The 20,297-nt window shown below is 44.8% G+C and overlaps 1 protein-coding gene across 2 annotated transcripts in view; it reads right to left on the reverse strand.

Annotated features, from left to right (window-relative positions):
* ABAT (4-aminobutyrate aminotransferase) overlaps window positions 1-18,405 on the reverse strand; it is a 42,141-nt gene extending 23,736 nt beyond the window's left edge. Inside the window, exons 1-2 of one of the 2 annotated variants that reach the window (XM_083414212.1) lie at window positions 18,297-18,405; window positions 245-382 (exon numbers count right to left, since the gene is read on the reverse strand). In XM_083414212.1, the coding sequence (XP_083270338.1) occupies window positions 245-314 (70 nt within the window). In that variant the 5' untranslated portion in view covers window positions 315-382; window positions 18,297-18,405. Of the gene's footprint in view, window positions 1-244; window positions 383-11,262; window positions 11,401-18,296 lie in introns of those variants that run through there. The other variant, XM_083414213.1, reaches the window with a different exon arrangement.
* Between the last annotated feature and the right edge of the window lie 1,892 nt (window positions 18,406-20,297).

A 20,297-nucleotide genomic window follows, 5' to 3' on the forward strand; every position in this document is an offset into this window, starting at 1 on the left:
GGTGCTTTAAATGTGTGGTGTGAATGTGGTACAAGGCAAGCCCCTTGAATTTCAATGATATTTCCCCTCCCTTCTAGTAATTTCCAAATGCGATTTATTTTCTCCATAAATAGATGAAGACTGGTGGGAGGAAGGGGGGAAACATGGGGCAGATATTCATCACAGGACTAATATAAGCCACTGCCTTGAGCTGTGGAACTCTACCAATATCTCCATTCTGTTTCGTGCTTTTCCCACCACTTACCAGCTGCAATAATCCTAGAGTTCTGTTGCAACGAACTCGTTAGATGTCGGCTGAGCAGCATCAACGCCATTTCCCCTTTTCTTCCGCCACAAAAACAAAGGATCAAACCTTCTTTTTTCCTCCTTTGCTGCTGATGACCTGGGAGACAGAGAAGGAAGAGACTGAACACACAAGCAAATACATTCTTCCTGTGACCATGAATCATAGCCCCATAAGAACAATAGCCTGTTGGATCAGGCACCCAACAGTCCACCATGCTGTTCTCACAAGGGCCGACCAAATGCCTGTGGGAAACTAGCAAGCAGGATTCCAGCACTAAAAAACACCCAACTCTCCTTTGCTCTCCAGCAACTGGTATTCAGAAGCATTGCTGCTGTGGACTGTGAAGGCAAAGCACAGCCATTGTGGTTGGTAGCCAATGACAGCCTAGTTCTCCACAAATTAATCACCACCATCCTGTCCTGTATACACAAATAGTTGACCTGTAAACTCATATTCACAAATAACATTCAAAGTTGTATGTTTCTGTGTATACTGTTAAGTTGCGGGTGAACATATCAGATAACACAGCAATTCTTCAAACAATTCTTGTTTATTCACAGGCCAGAACAGAACTGAACTGAAGGGTTCAGCCAGCCTGCTTATATAGAGCTCCACTACAACGCAACTGTAACAACTTTCTGTAACTATCCAATCACTGAACATCACTTTCAATCCCTTATTTGCATATGTGGACCTGAGTGAAAACAGAATTGCTGGAACCCAAAACTAAGATTTTGTCAAGAATGTACAACTTGCTGTTGAAATGGAACACACAAGATGAGACAGTGAAATCGGCAATGATTAAATGGGCACAAGATGTTGGTCATAATATAATGTCAGCTGACTGGGAACGGTTATGGACCACTGATATGAAATTTACCGCATGTAATGCTTTAAGAGAAAATATTATGGAAATGATATACAGATGGTACATGACACCAGTCAAGCTAGCAAAAATCTATCATTTGTCCGATAATAAATGTTGGAAGTGTAAAGAAACTGAAGGTACATTCTTTCATCTTTGGTGGACGTGCCCAACGATTAAGACCTTCTGGGAAATGATCTATAATGAAATGAAAAGGGTGTTTAAATACACCTTCCCGAAGAAACCAGAGGCCTTTCTCCTGGGCATGGTCGGCCAACAGGTGCGAAAGAAGGATAAAACCTTTTTTATGTATGCTACAACAGCAGCAAGAGTACTCATTGCACAGCACTGGAAGACACAAGAGTTACCCACTCTGGAAGAATGGCAGATGAAAGTGATGGACTATATGGAATTGGCTGAAATGACCGGCAGAATCAGAGACCAGGGAGAAGAGACAGTGGAAGAAGACTGGAAGAAATTTAAAGACTATCTGCAGAAATACTACAAGATTAATGAATGTTAGAATGACGTCTGATTGAATGTAAGAGGTTATTAGTAAAAAGTAGTCAATTTAAAAGACTCAACATTTTAAGATACTAAGGAGATAAAGTTATATTAAGATACTAAAAACAAGAGAAGGACTAATGAAGGCAGAGGGAAGGGATTTGCTGATCAAATCTAAGATTTGGAATACAGGGAAGGGAGGTGTGGGGAAGTCGGTGAAATAAGTGAATGCAAAAAATGCTATGAAAATGGAATTGTTTTTATTGCTGTTTTATTGTTTTTAATTCGATATTTTGTGTTTTTGTAATCTTGTGTTTTTCTTTGTTTGTTTGTTTGTTTTTGTTGTCTTCTTTTTCTTGTTTAATTTTTTGTGCAAAACTTAATAAAATATTTTTTTTTTAAAAAAGAAAACTATCTACAGTATCCCCCTGCTGGCCCAGGGTGAGAACTTCAGTACATAACATATACAATAGCTGAGGTGTACATATTGACAAGCTTATACTCTTAAACACAAACACTCCTAGACGTGCAAAGACGAGTTCTACCTGTATTCAGTGGAACACATGAATGAGCTTACTATGAAGTTCTGCTTTTGTTGCTGTTTCAGTTTTATTTAGCTTTATAAATGGGAGCTGCGTCCAGTATTGGTTAGAATGCACATAATCTCAATATGTACACTGATGTTATACTATACTGTTAATACTTTGATTTGATGAAACCGCTTCATCCCTGTCCCGTTGTGGAAGTTTTTCAAAATCTGTATATCTGGCCTCTGCTGTCCCATTGAAGCCACTTCCTCTTCGCATTAACATTAACAATGGGCAAAGAATTTAGAAAGACTAATTGAAATGCTAGCATCGTTCCCTTATGTTGCTCCCCCCCCCCTTCATGGCCCACTTTCCTTCTTTCCTTCCACAGACTGAATTCAATCAATAATTTCAACTCCAGATTCAAAACCTTTTAGAAAAAGATAATTTTTTTGCTAACCTCTGACAGTGGGAATTTACCATCTTTATTTTGAAAGATCTTCTTGTATTGTGTTTTGCACATGGCAACTTTTATTTCGCTCCTAGCTAGCAGTTCCTGCTTTTCCTCTTACAGTATTGGAAAGGTCATAAATTGCCACGGCAACACACAAAGCTGGAGAGGTTGAAGGCATTTCGTCGGGTTTATTTTGTCTGACACTCAAATCGCCTTCATGTTACAGACGGCCCAGGGAATGTAACTCTCCCTGTGGAATCTATCCAAACAAGCAGTCAAATCTCTTAAAGCGAAAAAGGGGTTTTGTAATTCTTTCTCCATGCCATCATTAAATCTCTCCCTTTCCTGGCGCACTGAGTCTTGGTATGCATCCCTGCTGGGAAAGCAGGTCAGATCAAGTTCAGCGAATGATATGCGCTGACTCATGGACCATGCTGGGGTCACCCAGTCCCATTGCAACGATGCACCCAAGGATTCTTGCTCAACACTATTCCAAACTTCTACATTTGCAGCCGATTGCTCCCGGGTTGCACAATTTATTACAAATGAATAAAGCACATCCTTGCTTGCAATGCCCATGTGTTCCACACACTATTTAGTAGCAGAAGAAGAGCCTGCAGGGCCAGGCCAATGGCCCATCTAGCCCAGCATACTGTTCTCACAGTCGCCAACCAGCAGGGGCAGCCTGCAAGAGACTGGTATTGATGAATTGGAAGAATAAAGGTATTGATCCCCTTTTAATCAATGGATTCATGACGTGACAACACTTGCAACATATGAACAGTTTGTTTAAAGACGTAGACGTTGCTGTCTCAATAAATGAAACTGATCTGTAGGAAATGTAACTTGAAAAAATAGACATTGCACATACTTTTGCAAATCAGGAAATCTTTAATAAAAAATACGCTTAAAAAGAAAAAAAGACGTGGACTTTGGATAACATTTGGAACGAGTTTATACAGAATACAGCAGGTTACTAATAATCATATATGTATTAGGACAATAATATCATTTAAATATCTATAAAATAATGTATGGAAATGTAACTGATTATATTTGTTATAGGTAAAGCTAAAGGTAAAGGGACCCCTGACCATTAGGTCCATTTGCAGCCGATTCTGGGGTTGCGGCGCTCATCTCGCTTTATTGGCCGAGGGAGCCGGCGTACAGCTTCCGGGTCATGTGGCCAGCATGGCGAAGCCGCTTCTGGCGAACCAGAGCAGCGCACGGAAACGCCGTTTACCTTCCTGCCGGAGTGGTACCTATTTATCTACTTGCACTTTGACGTGCTTTCGAACTGCTAGGTGGGCAGAAGCAGGGACCGAGCAACGGGAGCTCACCCCGTCATGGGGATTCGAACCGCCAACCTTCTGATCGGCAAGTCCTAGGCTCTGTGGTTTAACCCACAGCGCCACCCATGTCCCTTGTCTATGTACAGTAGTTATTTTCTAAACTTAAAATCAAGTCCGTGAACACGGGGTTCATTTCATTGAATACAATCCAGAGTTATGCCTCTTCGTTGGTTTAATGATGCTCACTGGGATGGGAGACAGAGGAAAGATAACTGGATTTTATGTGAGTGCTGGGGCCTGTCCTGAATCTCAGGAATTGTGCACTTTGTTTAATTATGCTCCTGGTATAAAAAAACCCCTTGGGGTGGAGGTTCATTCGACAGTTAATTAAAAAAAATTCCATTTACAAAGTCTGATGGTTGTGATTTATTTCATTTTTAAAATTCCTATCAATGCTAAGATATTCAAGAAAAAGTATTTTGGATGTGAGAGAGTTAACTGTGCAGCTGATGGTCTATCTGGATTGAAATTACAGATGTTAAGATTCTTTTGTCGTAGCTAGCATCACAACGATAAACAAAGCTGAACATTTCAATGTTCTGTTTCATGCCATTTACGTTCAGAATGATGGAGGGGGCCCTCTGGGTAGTTCCCCCCACCCTCATAGGCTGGGGGGGGGGAGGCTGCCTGGAAAGGTGCATTCTGTGTGGCAGCCCCCTAAACTGCACAATCCCACCCCTCATACAGAGATATACCTGGCACCTTCATTTTGTGGTTTCCACCACATGCTGAAGATGAAACCTTTGATTCTGGCCTTCGACAGCTGAGGAATATACATTTCCCAATTTATTCTCTGGACTGTCATTCGTTTTAACTGTTCTTAATATTACATTTAAAAAATCTGAAGGCAAGAAACCAAATAAATAAGCAAATATGTACACATAATAATGACGAACAACAATTATTTTGTTATTGTCTATTGTGCAGAGGCCTGCAGCTATAGGTAATAAATATGGCTGACATACAGCCATTGCTTGATGCTGTGTGAGTGTGTGTGTGTGTGTGTGAGAGAGAGAGAGAGAGAGAACAAACACAAACCAGCCTGCCCTAACATCTATATTATCTACCGTAAATCTTTTCCCTTCCTATCCAGCCTCAGATAAAAATAACTCCGGGCGACCCTGCACTATGAAATTCCGCATGCAATGCTAAATACACAGAAACCGTTACTGTACAAAAAAAATAATCAGCCATCTTCCCTTAGTTCAGCTCAGCCTTCCTCTGCAAGATGGAAAAGTTCACAGTCCAGAAATGGGAGATTTAATATGTACACATTTACGCTCTGCTCACTCACAGATGTGTGATGTGTGCGCAGAGATACACGGTGCAAGACGCTGTAGTAACAAAGCTTGAGCGACCGCAGCTCTTTCCTTACTCACCAGGAGAAAATGCAGCAGCCTCAGGTGACCCCCCCCAACCTCTTGATAAGTTGCCATGGCACCCGCAGTGGGGCAAGAATACAAGCGCAAGGAATGTTCCAATGAGAGGGAAGGGATTGGGGGGGGGGGGGATGTCTTTTGAGCCATAAATCACCCAGACAGCTCTTCAGCTGAGCTATCACTATACGGTTGCTGTAGTAACCAATGACAGGGAAAATCTGCAAGGAAATGTATAATTATTAGATAGGAGACAGCACCATAGTCCAGTCATCAGTACACCACAGAAAATATATGGCTCAATGGTTATGGTTTTTCTGTGTGTGAAAGTGTGTAGGGGGGAATTATTATTTTTTGGTGGGGATATTTTGGAATGCATTCTGTTTACACCCCAGTAAGAATGGGTAGTCCAGTTTTAATTTCTCTGTTCAACCCTCTGAAATTCAGCTTGCCACATTTTCACATCAGTTTGTGTGTTTATTTTTTATTTTTATTTTTTGCAGGGGGTGTGTGTGTGGAATTTCTAATGAAAATTTGGCAGTATTTTTGTTCCATTCCCTCCTGATTTACACATCTTTGTAAGGGATTTCCCCTAACCGTAATCCATTTTTTCTATGTTGTTTTCATGCACACTTTCCCCCAACACACATATTATGCTTGTACACTTTTTTTTTTTGAAAGAAGTTCTATTACAAAACTAAGAGAAGTATGACTTTGGAAAGGTAGCAAAGTGCAAATTAGGTTACAGTGCAAAGAGCCTCAAATTTCTCCAGGAATTTCCTGGAAATATCCGTAATACTGCATTCAGAAGCAGTGTCCAAATCTGGATGTATGGCAACCTATGTCAGCAGTGTCATTTTTTGAGATATTCCTCAAGAATAGCTTAAAAAAATTGGGCAAAACTACAAAAAGCTCAACAACTTTGGCAAAAGAAGCAGCAGCTCAACAACTTCCAACTGTTTGAAATATGGCAATCCTAACTTACACAACAATATTAAAATATTCAGTAGCTTTAGAAAGGACAATGGTGTGGCAATAAAACAGGATCAACTCCACGCTCTTGCCCCAAAGTCTTCTGCGTTCCTTAGGGATGCAAGCAGGCAGCGATTTCTTTCTAGCTCCCTAACAAACTACAGTTCCCAGGATTCTCTGGGGGAAGCTAAGTGCCTTAAATATATGGTGCGACTGTAACCTCAGGTTGCATAGGTACCATACATTTAAAGCACACGGCTTCCCCCAAAGAATCCTGGGAACTGCTGTTTGTTAAAGGTGCTGAGAATTGCAGCCCTGCACAGTCTCCCCGCCATGTCCCAAGGCTGATTTCCAGCAGTCAACAGTAATTTAAAGCTCTTATGTGATGCTTCTTATCTCCCATTAAATAAGTGGCTCCCCGGACTTTTCCAGGTCAATGCCCCCTTGGTTTCAAAAACTCATCCCCAGTGCCTGCATACTCTACCCTATAAAAGGCGTTATTCAGAATAGCGGTTTGCATGACCCACTAAGGAAGATAACAACAGAACATAATTCAAAACAGTAACACTTAATTGCACATTTTTCCCAAAATCCAATTCAGCTTAATTAATTCAACAAAACCGATGAACATGATCCACTGATGCCAGCTTTTCAAAGTCGGATAGTCATATACACCTCCAGCAGCCCCCTGCTGCCCCCTTGCCTCTTAGCGCCCCCTAGGTAATTCCACCGCCCCCGCCCCCAGGTACTGCCCACTTTGGGAATCACCAAACCTACCAAAAGATAGCCAAACCTAACCAGACCAGGCCTTTCTGAGTTCTATATCAAAAAACATGAGTCAGGCAGGAGTGGCTGGTGACCATTGTGTCTGGTACGGTGGAAGACAGGGAGCCCAACAGCAGGTGGCGCTAGAGCAATGACAAGTGGAGGCAACTAATTCTCATTTAGCATCCATCTTCCTCCTCCCTGTTGAGTTCCACAAAAGCAACACTGAGATGAAGGAAGAGGAAGCTGGCAGGTAGCGTCACCCTCCCAGACTGGGGACGTAAGCAAGAAGGCAGGCAGGCAGGGCACCGTCCCATTTGCCCTAAGGGATCAGGGAGACAGGGACTTTGGTTGCAAGATTCCAAGATGAACACACAGGGTAATATACAAAATACTGCTACAAAATCCCATGAACTCCCTAGACACAATCAAAAAACAATGGGAGGATGACATAGGCTATGAGATTAACCACACTCAATGGACCAAAATGTGGTCTAAACCCCCCTTTAAATCCATATCAACGAAAAGAAAAGAACTCACTCTGAAACTCACCTACAGGTGGTACCTAACACCAAGAAAACTAGCGTTAATATACCCAGGAACCTCACCAAAATGCTCCTCCACAGGCACATACCTCCACATGTGGTGGGAGTGCCCCAAAATCCAACCATTCTAGACAACAACCATACGAGAAATAAGTAAAATAACCAAGCAAGTATTAGAAATCACCCCAGAATTGGCCTTACTAAACATCTTCCAAGACAATAATGCCCACTTCCACCACAAAGAACTCATAACCCACCTACTTTTAGCAGCCAGAAGCATCATAGCCAGACACTGGAGAGACCTGTCAGGAGTAAGCATGGACCAATGGTACCAAATAGTATGGGAAACAGCCCTACTAGAAAAATTAACCAATAAACTGAAACTGACATGGGATCAAATAGAAGAAGACACCTTCACCCCGGTATGGCTACCCTTTATCACATACACAGCCCAACAACACAACGATAAAAATCCACCAACAGCATACAAATCAATATGGCTAACCTGATCCAAAACACCCACCTACCCCACTCACACATGAAAACAAAGACCACCACAGCCAACCACAAATGAATAGCCACACCCTAGGCCAACCCCAACCTCTCTCACCACCAAAGGAACAGCAAAGTACCTGCACAAGCAACGCTGACACCAAACCCTACATATAGTAAATATGGTAAAATAGAAATATCGCCACCTGACCCCACCCCCACCCATCTTTCCCTCCCTCCACCTCTTTCCCCCTTTTCTTTCTAATGTCTCAACAAATGAAACTGATTTGTAAAAATGTTACATGGGGAAAAAAACCATGAGAGACATTGCACACTTTTGTAAATCAACAAAATCTTTAATAAAAAAATAGATAAAAAATAAACGGCAGCCTCTTGAGACAGAGACAAAAATGTCAAACGGAAGCACATCAGTTATGCCTGCAAGCGACCCAACGAGGCCACATCAGCGTCACAAAGGAGAAGACAAACCAAGCAGGACAAGTGCTGCCGCATTTGGTTTATCATTTCAAAAGCAAGCGCTCTCAAATGAGGTAACTTAAAAAAAATCAAATCCAACCTAGAGTGATTTAAGTTCTACCTCTGGACCTAAGAGACCCCTATGCTCACATGGTAGGTCTTACCTTTAAAGAAAAGCCAGAACATATCAACATCTACACCCCAAACATCTATACCCTCAAACCCATCAAGGTGGAATATTTTCTAGGGCTGCAACATTTGACTGATTGGTGAATCAGCCAAAAACCTCCAAATGTTTTGGGCAACAACACTGCTCATTTGCTTTGCATTCGGAAGGTCCTGGGTTCATTCACTGGCATCTCCAGATAGGTCTGGAGCAGAACCCTGTCCCAAACCTGGGGAGCTGCTGCCAGTCAGTGTCAACAATACTGAGCTAGACAGACAATGGCCTGACTTGGTAGAAGACTTCCTATGTCTATCTAGCTCAGTATTGTTTACACTGGCTGGCAGCAGACAGTGGAAATTCCCTTTCCCACCTGCAGGTGCTGGGGATTAAATCTGGGACCTTCCACATGCAAATCAAATGCTCTACCAATGAGCTACAGCCCTTCCCCAACAATGCTTCATGCCTATCAAGTATAGCTCATTTGGTTAGAGTATGGTACTGATAACGCCAGGTTCAAGCTGCATATGGGACAGCTGCATATTCAGGTTGGACTAGATGATCCTCAGGGTCTCTTCCATCTCTATGATCCAACTAACCGGTATGTGTCAGAAAAGGAGGGATAAATCTGCAGGTTTTAGTTTTCCTGTTTCTCCTTTCCACCCCTGGGCTGCATCTTACCTTAGTCAAATTTAGAGCAGACCCACTGAAATAAACGTTCATGATTAAGGTAAGTCTGGCTTGGCACCAGGCAGCTTTCTATGTTCTTCCTATGTTTCTAATGCCCATCATCCCTGAACACTAAGCAGCACGAATTGCTAAGATTGGCAGTTCAGCAACATCTGGAGGGCCAGGGGTTAGTGACCCCTTCCCTGGTGGTATCCCAGACAGGCAGCTGCTGCATTAGATGCCTAGCTGTGGTTGAACAGGGTTCAAGAGATTGGATCCTGCCAGGTTCACCTGGCATCGTCTCAGGGGAGGAAATGTCCCAACTGAGGAGCCCATCCACCAAGCGCCACGGTCCTCAGCTGCCTTTATGAAACTGACGTGCCGCACCGCGAGGTTCATCTGCAGCGATTTTATTATTATTATTGATTTCTGCAAAGTTAATAGACCTGGCTAAGAGAAGCTCGCAATCTGAGCTGCTCGACTTCCTCGCTGACACCATCAGCACAGAGTTAATGAGTTGATCAGAGGCTGAAGTTCCACAGCATGACTGCAAGATCTGGCCCCAAAGCACAATTATTGATTTGGGGTTTTTCCTTTCCTTTCCTTTTTTTAATCTGAAGACAAGGCTCCCTTTATGACTTTTGACCAGATTTAACAGTCAGGCATCTCCTCCCCGCTCTGCAAGCAGTCATAAAACCAGGCACTGGAACAAGAAAGAAATGACCGAGAAGGGAACGTGGGTGAGGATTAACACAATTTGGAACAGTGCGCAGGGAGGGACATTTATCCCAGTTTCTCCTAATGCCAGAAAGCATGGAGCTACACAAGAAGCTGCCCTACAGTAAGGTAGCTCCTTGGGTTCATCTGTCCCAGGGCTGGGGAACCTCTGGCCTGCAAACCCATCTTCCCCAAACCACAGCTGACAAAACCCATGACATCATCTAATGGGTAGGAGGATGGTGTTAAATCCTACAATGGCTGTGCACCCATTCCCAGCACAGAGGAAGGGTATGCAGCCAAAGCAGCAAGATTTAACTGCTACTTTTATCAACCGATGAGTGGGGAGTTAAATCCTGCTCAGTTCAGCAAATTCCATGGAACCCCCCTGCTAAAAAGAAAGGAGGGGAAAAAATCTCTCTTTTAGCAGCACCTTGCAAGGTGCTTTGAAGTTCCGACTTTGGGACGTCAAAGCACCTTTCACTTGATGTCATTGTGGCATCGTGTAATGGACTGGTGAGGCTGCTCCTGATAAGGATCTGGCCCAAAAAGGTTCCCCATCCCTGATCTAGCTTGTGACTGGCAGTGACTCGCCAGGATTTCAGCTGGGGGTCTTTTACAGCCCCCCCTGGAGATAATGAGCATTGCACCTGGGACCTTGTGCATGCAGAGCTATAGCACTGACTTATGTCCCCATTTTGCTTTTTACTAGGTTCCCTAAGCAGAGCCCGGTGAAAAAGAGGCTGGAGGCGGGTGGGAGGGGAGTGCAGAGGCAGTGGTGTCAATTACCTACTTCAGTCCATGAGGCTGTAATCGACACGGCAATTGACAAAGATACATCTAAGTCACTATAGATCAAAAAATCTAACACAAAACTCTCCAGACACAATGCAACCTGATCAAAGGCAACAAATTACTACTAATATTTCACAGGAGAACAAGAGATAAAATAATAAGCACATGGCCAGGTATCATGGTATCTTAAAAATAAAATAAAATAAACATATAATTTTACTTTTGTTAAATCTGGGAGTCAAAAGCTTTTGCCCATCAGCTGCAAATCACCCTGAGTTCAATCAATAGATTCCAATGTACTACCTGCTCACTCCTCTACAGATAGAATCAACACCCTCCAAATATTGTTGGACTCCAACTCTCACGAGCCAGCATGGCCAATTGTCAGGGATGATGGAAGTTAAATTTCAGAGGCATCTGGGAGGACACCACAGTGATGCAGAGTGTAAATTCAATTCCCAGCGACTTCACTGTTGCTAAACTACTCAGAATAGCAACGATTCTGAAGACATTTCCAGAGGGTTTTGCAATACCTTGAAATCTAACAAGTTTATTATGGGGCATCCTTTTCGTTAACTGGGCTCCATTTCATCTGATGCAACCAATCACTCAGTCAATCCCTTTATTATGATAAATGACCAGTATTCACATCTGATGCAATTCTAAGACACTGTGGAATTAAGCATTCTAATGAGAACGAAAGACAGAAAGCTGTTACAATTTACCATACTGACGCAACCTCCTTTTGTAGGCAGTGCAAGGCAGGCTATTCAGAGCCTGAGGAAGCTGAAATGTTAGAAGGTTTGGGACCAACACTGCATAAATAAACTGTGGAATTGTTCCCATAGGGTGTAGTGTCGGCCATGAACTTGGACTGCTTTAAAGTGGAATGGTCTCCCTCAGGAGGTTGTGGACTCTCCTTCCTTGGAGGTTTTTAAGCAGAGGTTGGTTGGCCACTTGTCATGGATGCTTTAACTGAAGATGTCCCACAAGGCAGTGGGTACAGACTTTTCCCTGGGGTTTACTCCCAAATCCTTTCTCATGAAGGAGTATAGCCACAAGGCAGCAGAGGTTTAAGATCAGTTTTCCTTCTCCTAGATGGGCTACCTTCCCAAGTTGATGAGCCTCATCTGCCCCCCATGTACAGAAACCACCTTCTTGACCATTGGACCCACTATTGGTCTCATCCGTTCATCTGCCTGAGCTTGTCTTCACATGCAGGGGAAGTCCCTAACTTACCAAGGGTTTGAGACCCTTTGGCTACCCTCATAGCTGGCCAGACACACAGTAATATGACAATACGCAGTATTCCCAGGTCTATGCAAGCTACATCTCGATAAACACATACATCAGATACACATGCATTATACCAGAGATGAAACTAAGCTGAACTCTTTTGGACCCAAAGACATTTAAAGCCTTTCAGGCAAAACAAGACACACTGCTTTATCATGGCACTTAGCAGGCAGTCACCCGTACAAACATTTCCTTGTTGGCTGCAGACTTCTGCCTGCAAATATCTTTCTGACTGAAAGATTTTGGAAAAAGTGTTTGTCCTCAAACCCAAACACCGCCTCAGAACAAAACCATCTGCATGTTCTATCCCCACAGCAACCATTCCAATTTGCCCAAAGTTACTAATATTTAATAATTGTGTGAGAGAGTGTTTTAAACCAGCCTCTGCTGACCACACATTAATTTTGCTAATCCTCAATGGCCCCAAAGGAATGTGTGTGTATGTGATAATAATAAAAGAACTGCCTCTGGCCCACCAAATGGCAACCCTTACTTGCCACAGAAGACCAGGCAAGAGGCCTATCAACAAGCACCCTTTAAAGAATCTGCCTTACACCAAGACAGGCCTTTGGTTTAGTTAACACAGTACTACCCCAGAGTCATCTGCAACTGGACTTAACTGTCAGGGGTCCTTTACCTTTACCGGGTTTTTTAAATCAATGTGCTGCCCTCCAGACATTGTGGACTTCAACTCCTCAGCTCTATCTCAATGGTAACATTCATTTAAAAGCAACCCCAACTTTGGGTTAAAGCTGTTACTTAGTAGAAGGCAGCTTCCTATGACAAGGCAAGGTCCATAGCTCAGGGGTAGAGCATCTGCCTTGCATGCGAAAGGTCCCTGGTTCGATCCCTGACGGCTGGGAATTGTCCCCTACTGGAGAGCCACTGCTTGTTATCAGTGTAGACCAGTGGTTTTCAACCAGAGTGCTGTGAATGATGGTCAGGGGTGCTGCAGGCAACACTGGGCTCCATCCCTCTTTCCTTCCTTCCTTCCTCTGATGCCCTTTAGTGTCTGTGCCTCCCAAAGGCTTGCATGGCCGTTTGTTGCAGCAGCCCTAGCTACAAGTTCCGCAAGCAAACGGTGCCTCTGGGGCTGGCCAAGGGGTGCTGGTTTCCAGGAGCTGAAGCAGCCTTGGAGTAAGCAAGCAAGCGGGCAAGGGAGCCCAACCTGCCAGTCCACCAGCCCTTGCTGTTGGGAATGGACAGACAAGTCCCAGGCCCCTGTGGGGCAGTGTGAGGAGGCACCTCTCTTTGGGGCGGGAGGAGCTCAGAGACCAGGGGTGGCAGTAGTGGCTGCCCAGAGGACTCCCAGGGAGAGGAGGCTGAGGGAACACTCCACAGATGTTCTGGAGGCAAGGAGAGATATAACTGGGCTCCTGAGCCACACAGAGGTGCTGAAGAAAGAAGGTAGTTGGTCAAGGGAGCCATGAACTCAAAAAGGTTGAAAGCCTCTGGTGTAAATAATATTGGGCTAGATGGGCCATTGGCCTGAATCACAGAATTATGGAATGGTAGACTTGGAAGGGATCCCGAGGGTCATCTAGTCCAACCCCCCTGCAATGCAAGACTTGGTATTATGCAGCTTGTTCCTATGTTCCTAGAGTGTCAGTCAATCTGCATATGCACACAAGCAGCTCATGTCTTCTGCAGATCAGAGTACAAATTAAACTGCAGCTCATTTCTGCCAAACAAAGCCAACTGGCAACCTCTCCTGTTCCAAAGATCACCTTAATTGCCATCATTATTCCTTCAGAGCCGGGAATCAGCAGTTGCTAAGCCCAGGCCTTGACCTGCAGGAACTGCAGCCCCTCCCTCCCACACCGGCAACAGGATCAAGCAAAGAACAGGTGCTGCCCCTGGGGAACAGATGCAATGTGGTGTTTTGCATCCACCACAAAGTGGCAGGCAGCTGCTCCAAACACGTCACCTCATTTGGCTGAGAAAACTTTGCATGCTGTTCCACTGGAACTTCCTAAGCAAATACACCCGGCAAAATTTAACAATTCAGCTGTCTGGCTGCAAGTCATCAGGAGGAGGACCTCAAGCTTGGAGCGTATATGTGGCTCTCCATACCTCTCTCCAGGCTCCACCTCTTCTCTGCAGGCCAAACCTCTCATTGGCCCAAGGGGTTTTTGCCTGGCTGGAACGTGTCTTTGAGTCTTTTTCAGCCTAAGGGCCTCATTTCCTCCTGGGTAATTTGCCAGGGGCCACATGCTGGGTGCAGGTGGGGCCAGAGGCGGGGGGGGGGGGGGCAGAGCAACAGATGTAAATTTTAGTTTGTACAGTAGGTTAGTTTCAAGGCACATTCGCAACCCTCCCTATCCTCCACTCATGCAACCAAGAGTTATTATCAGTTCAAGGGCGCATTTCAGCCATGCAAGCTTGTTTTTTACTTTTCCAGAGGGTAGGACCCAAGCCAATTGGATTAATAGGAGAGGAAAGGAGATTCCAACTAAACATTAGGAAGAACTTTCTGACGATAAGTGATGTTTGACAATGGAACAGACTCTCTCAGAAGTTAGTGGGCTCTCCTTCATTGGAAGTTTCTAAACAGGGTATGGATAGACACCTGTCAGGATTCCTGCATTGCAGGGTGTTGGACTAGATTATCCTTGTGGGGGGCGCTTCCAACTCTACAGTTCTGTGATTCTATGATTCTATACCCCTCTTGTTGCAGGTGATGGGAAAGACCAGGTCTCAGGCTGCTACCCTGGACCACCACTGCCTGTGCTCACTAGCCTGGTGTAAAAAAACGGCACGATTCGGCGCAAGGCGAATTCCCTATGCTGAAACAGCAAATCGATTAAACAGTACCTAAACATGACTCAGCACAGAAGAGCAAAGCGGAACCGCTTCGTTTGATAATAACATGGCTATAGCAAGATAACTGATATATGGTCTTATAACGTGCTACCTGCTATCCAGGATCTTTCTACCGTCCACTGCTAGGAAAGGTTTCCTCCTCCCACCTCCCCAAATTAAAATTAAACCAAACCACCTACAGGGAAGTGAGAGGAGAAGGAACAGGAGGGCTGTTTCTGGTCCCAACCAGGCAAGAGAAGGGATACGGGCTCCCTTTCTGCATAAGTGCAACAGAATTTATTGTGATAATTTTCAGAGAATCACAGCAATGCTCTCTTCCATCCAGTTGCTGCCTCAATCCCTAGAATGCATGAACCCACCCCCAACCCCTTTTCAAAACATCAGAGCAACACCAGTCAAAGAACTGCTCACAACAGACAATCCCTGGAAGAAGAAGGCCTTAATCGTGGAAAACCAGCCACGATAAAAGCAGTTGACACGAGGGACTACTTGAATGAAATGTAAATCCCTCCCCACCCCCCAAGGTTGAAACTGGTTGGGATCTTTTGAAGGAAAGAGATTTTCTTACATAAGGGGACAGAGACACAAACAGTCATTTGTGGCAAGGAAAACAGAGTGGGGGTGGGGCAGAAAAAGGAAGGGAATGGACACAGCAAGGAGAGCAAAGAGAGCGTCATTTCACAGGGGGCTTTGCAACCTTCTCCCCAGGTGCAAATACGGATTTGGGGGAGTGTTGGGTCAGGAGCAAGTGGGTGATCCAAAACTGATCACCTGCCACAAAAGGGAGGTTTTAGGATAGAAACACATAGCACAAACAAACAAACAGTGGTAATGCTAATCACACTCAGAGTGAACCTATTGAAATTAATGGACATGGCTAACTTAGGTTCATTAATTTGAGTAGGACTTGACTGCATACAACACAGTGCAGAAAACGATGTGCTTCCTGCTTCTTTTTTTGTCGTCAGGCTCTTCCCATCAAATTCAAGATTTGGCTAAGGTCTTTTGAGTGTGGGTTGAGGGGCAATCTGAGAAGAAAAGATGAGCACAAATGCTACATTTTCTGTAACTTCAGAAGATAAGGACACAAGATTCTCTGGGCTGGGTATGTTCTACAAGTGTTGTAATCAGCCCTGGGGACAGCATTCATCATCCTTTGGAATCTAAGCTTTCCTTTTTTAAAAAAAGGTCACTAGTCCTCAAGACTTCCAAGATAAATTCTGGGGGTCAGAGGTTAGGACTTTAGTGCCTGGCTAACTGTCTCCCAGTATCTTTGCTGGTGAATTTTGATTTATTTAATTTTTTTGAGTGCAGAATATGAGACATGTAGAAGGAACTTTATCCCAGGTCAAAATTGGTTAGCAATCTGGTTTTTATCACCCTTTGACCTCTTCAAACTCTACAGTTCCATTTAAAAAACAGTCACATATTTTGGACTTGCAAGAAATGGGTGGGTTTATTTTAGTTAGTCACTTGCCTTTCAAGTAGTTAATTGGTTAAGTTTCATAAGCACTTGCAGTTTTGATAAACAAAACCTGCCAATCATTTGCTAAAAGGACATCCTTAGAGTCCCTTGGCGGGATGGTTAACAAACCAGAACCAAAACTGCTACAAAACAAAACTCCCTGATTAAAATATTCCTTCACCGATGGAAACAGCCCCCTGCTATTCAATCAACAAGAATGGTTGATTAATCCACAGATAAAGCTGATGAAAAGCTTGCAGCACAAATTCCAATGTGAACCTGCCCAAACCGTTTGCTTGTTTTGATAATACAATTGAACCTTTAAATTTCTGGGAGTGGTGATGGGAAGGGTGGCCAAGACAAACTACAGAAGGCGTCTAAGAATGTTATTCTTGGGTAGAGGCTGGCTGGCTGGTCTGAATCGGCTTCCTGTTCCTCAGGAAAGGAGGACCATCCAGGAGGGATGGAGAGGAGCAAAGATGCTCAAGTCAGGATGTTGGTGGTGGTGATGAATTCATGGAGGATGAGACTGTCATTGGCTACTAGAAACAATGGCTTGCTCGGCCTTCACAGTCAGAGGCAGCAATGCTTCTGAGTACCAGTTGACAGAAAGCAAAGCGGTCTTGTGCTCAGGTTGTGCTTGCGAATTTCCCCCAGGCATCTGCTCAGCTACTGTAAGAACAGGATGCTGGACTACATGGGTCATTGGCCTGATCCAGAAGCCAGAAGCTCTTCTGATGTTCTTACGATGAGAGTACCTGGAAAGGCTCACAAGAGACACTGGGCATTGTCAGAATTGAAATCGCCCCCCCAAAATTATACCAATGGGGAAGGTTCCTTGAAAATGGGATGTGGTGTGCAATGGGATGAGATTCCCTAACAAGGATAGGCTAGATTTGGGGAAATGATGGAGACAAAGTGAAGCTGTGTCCTCAAGAAAGGGTTTTTTTGGGGGGAGGATTAGTTCCCTAGAAGAAAAATGGGGGACAGGACATTAAGTGGTGGCTCTGGAAATAGATTAAGAAGGGAACCTCCCCCCCCCCACACACAATGGGAATGATGGGGAGAGTGGAGAGATCAACATGGAACTGGAGGAGGAGAGTGACATTGGGGGCGGGAGGCGAGAAAGGCCGTAAGGCAGTGGTGGCAGCTGTTTTGAGACTACAACTCCCATCATCCCTAGCTAACAGGTCCAGTGGTCAGGGATGATGGGAACTGTAGTTCCAAAACAGCTGGAGGGCCAAGTTTGGCCATCACTGCCTAAGGGGTTGAGGCTGAGGGGGCAGGATGTTGTAGAGGTAGAAACATGGGGGGGGGGGAGGTGAAGAGGGCTAATAAGAAGCCTCCCCACTAAAAGGGGGGAGGGCGAAGAGAGCGACTGGGAAGTGAAACCAGACAGAACCAGAGATCTCCGAGATGAAGACGCAATAAAGAGATTGGGAGGGGGCAATACTGGAAAAGGTTATCCACAGCAGATCAGGGAGGCACATTGATGTCCCCTCTCTCCCTCCCCCCTCCAAAAAAGATGGGAGAAGCAGGATGCAATAATAGATGAAAGGGGAAGAAAATAAATTGCTTAAAAGGGATTACATAAAGACCCCTCTACTGTATTAAGAACTGAAGGGAAGGGGTTGCTGCTCCTAATTATTATCTATCCTGTTCACAGGTAGGTATAAAATGGAGGCTATCTTCTCGCCTCCTTCCCGAGATAAGCGGAAGAGCGGCAAAGAAGCAGAGCCCTCCCCCTACTCACCGCTTTCCAGGCAAACGCCGGCTCGCTCCGACCTCAGCCGCTTTCGCCCCCGTCTAGCCGCGCCGCCGCCGCGGTCCCCTGCTTGCAACTGAGCAGCCGGGAGGGCGGATCACAGCTGGCCCGCTCGCCGAACGCGCCGCAGCCAATCGGAGCCGAGCTTTCGCCGCTCTGTTGCGGCGCCGGCCAATGGGAGGAACCGAGTGCGACACACCCCTCCTCTGAGGAGGGGAGGGGAAGAGTTGTTTTGTGCGGTTGGGAGGAAAGAGGGTAAATCTAAAGGACGGGGGTGGGCGAGATGGAGGGAGGCAGGAGGCGGGCGGATGGGGTTTGCCTCTGAGACCGTGACAGGTGGTCCCTTTGATCAGCCTTTGGGGATGGGCAGTTTTTAACAGTGGTACCATTTCTTTTGAAACGCAGAGGAAGTATCAGGCTCAAGTCTACCTACATCAGATCTCCCACCCTCATTTGAAAGATCTGGCTTCCAATATTCCCCTTGGCCCTGCTTACTTATAACAGGGGAGGGGATAGTATTATTTTTAAAAAGGAAAAAAAGGTCCTTATTTATGCATTATAAGTAGTGAACTGTCTATTCCCCCCCTTCATTCTGTGTATATACATAACTAACTGAGAGGTAATTTGTTTAGAGAATAATGTGTAAATATTGTGTTCCGTTGTAAGCATTTGCCACATTCACCCCACACATTTAAATCACTATGATGGTCCTTCTCAACCTGTGGGTCCCCAGATGATGTTGAACTACAACTCCCATCACCCCTAGCTAGCAAGGCCAGAGCTCAGGGATGATGAGAGTTGTAGTCCAACAACATCTGGAGATCCACAGGTTGAGAACCGCAGGATGACTTCTTCCCCCAGAGAATTCTGGGAGCTAAAGTGTGTTATGGGTGTTGAGAGTTATTAGACCACAATTCCTGCAGCCCCAGCCACAGTTCCTAGAGTTTCCTGGGAAGACAGATTGATTACGAAACCTCTCTGCCAGCTGTAGCTCTCCTGCAGTTACAGGATATCAGCAGGAAGGTGCAGTTCACGCATTGACTGGAAAAATCCACCCCAAAACTTTTGCAGACACAAAACAGTATTCAAGGCAGGATCAAGTATAACCACCCCGTGCTCTCATGAGCACAAATAATCACAAACATCAGAAGGATATTTGGAAGGGCCCTAACGGGGCTTACTCGCAAGTAAGTGGGGGTAGGATTGCAACCCTAGATTAATTGCATCCATTGAACCCAAGTGTGTTCCAAGCAGATACCTTGATTTGAATCAGCAAACCAGTTCTTGACGTTCTTAGGGAATTCTGCTCTTCACAGCATATCAGTGATAAACACACAGATTGGTGCACAGGCTGGCTGGCTGCTCAGATATGCCCTTTTTTATAGCTGAAATTTAGCAACCGAGAACTTGGCCCTGCTAGTAAAAGATAGTAAATAATCAAGTGCATGATGACACGTCCTCTTGTAACCTTGCCGACTGTTCTGATTAGACCGTCCTAAAGCCAGATTATGCAATTGGCGCTACAAAGAAAACCAGTAGGCAATTTGAGAAATAGCCAACCTGGACAGAGAGCAGAAACAATGTCAATGTCTGGTGCAATGGGTCAGTGCATCTGGCTGTTAACCAGAAGGTTGGTGGTTCGAGCCCACCCAGGGATATCTGTGGTGGGCAGAATTACTGCATTGCAGGGAGATGACCCATGGGATCCCTTCCCATTCTAGGATTCTATGGAAAGTTACTTTCAAAATCCTCCTCTACAAATTTTGATGTTCCCTATTCCCACAGTTATCTCACACACAAATATTCACTGAATATTTGAAACCTGTTTCAACGTAAGGGCAAAAGAAGAGCCTGCTGGACCAAGGTAATGGCCCATCTTATCCAGTATATCCTGTTTCTACAGTGGCCAACCAGATGCCAGAGGGCAAACCACAAGCAGGACTCTACCTTCTCCTTGCAGTTTCCAGCAGCAGGTATTCAGAAGCACTG

The sequence above is a fragment of the Podarcis tiliguerta genome (genome assembly GCF_965153285.1).
Source record: "Podarcis tiliguerta genome assembly, chromosome: 14".
In the NCBI taxonomy this organism is placed as follows: domain Eukaryota; kingdom Metazoa; phylum Chordata; class Lepidosauria; order Squamata; family Lacertidae; genus Podarcis; species Podarcis tiliguerta.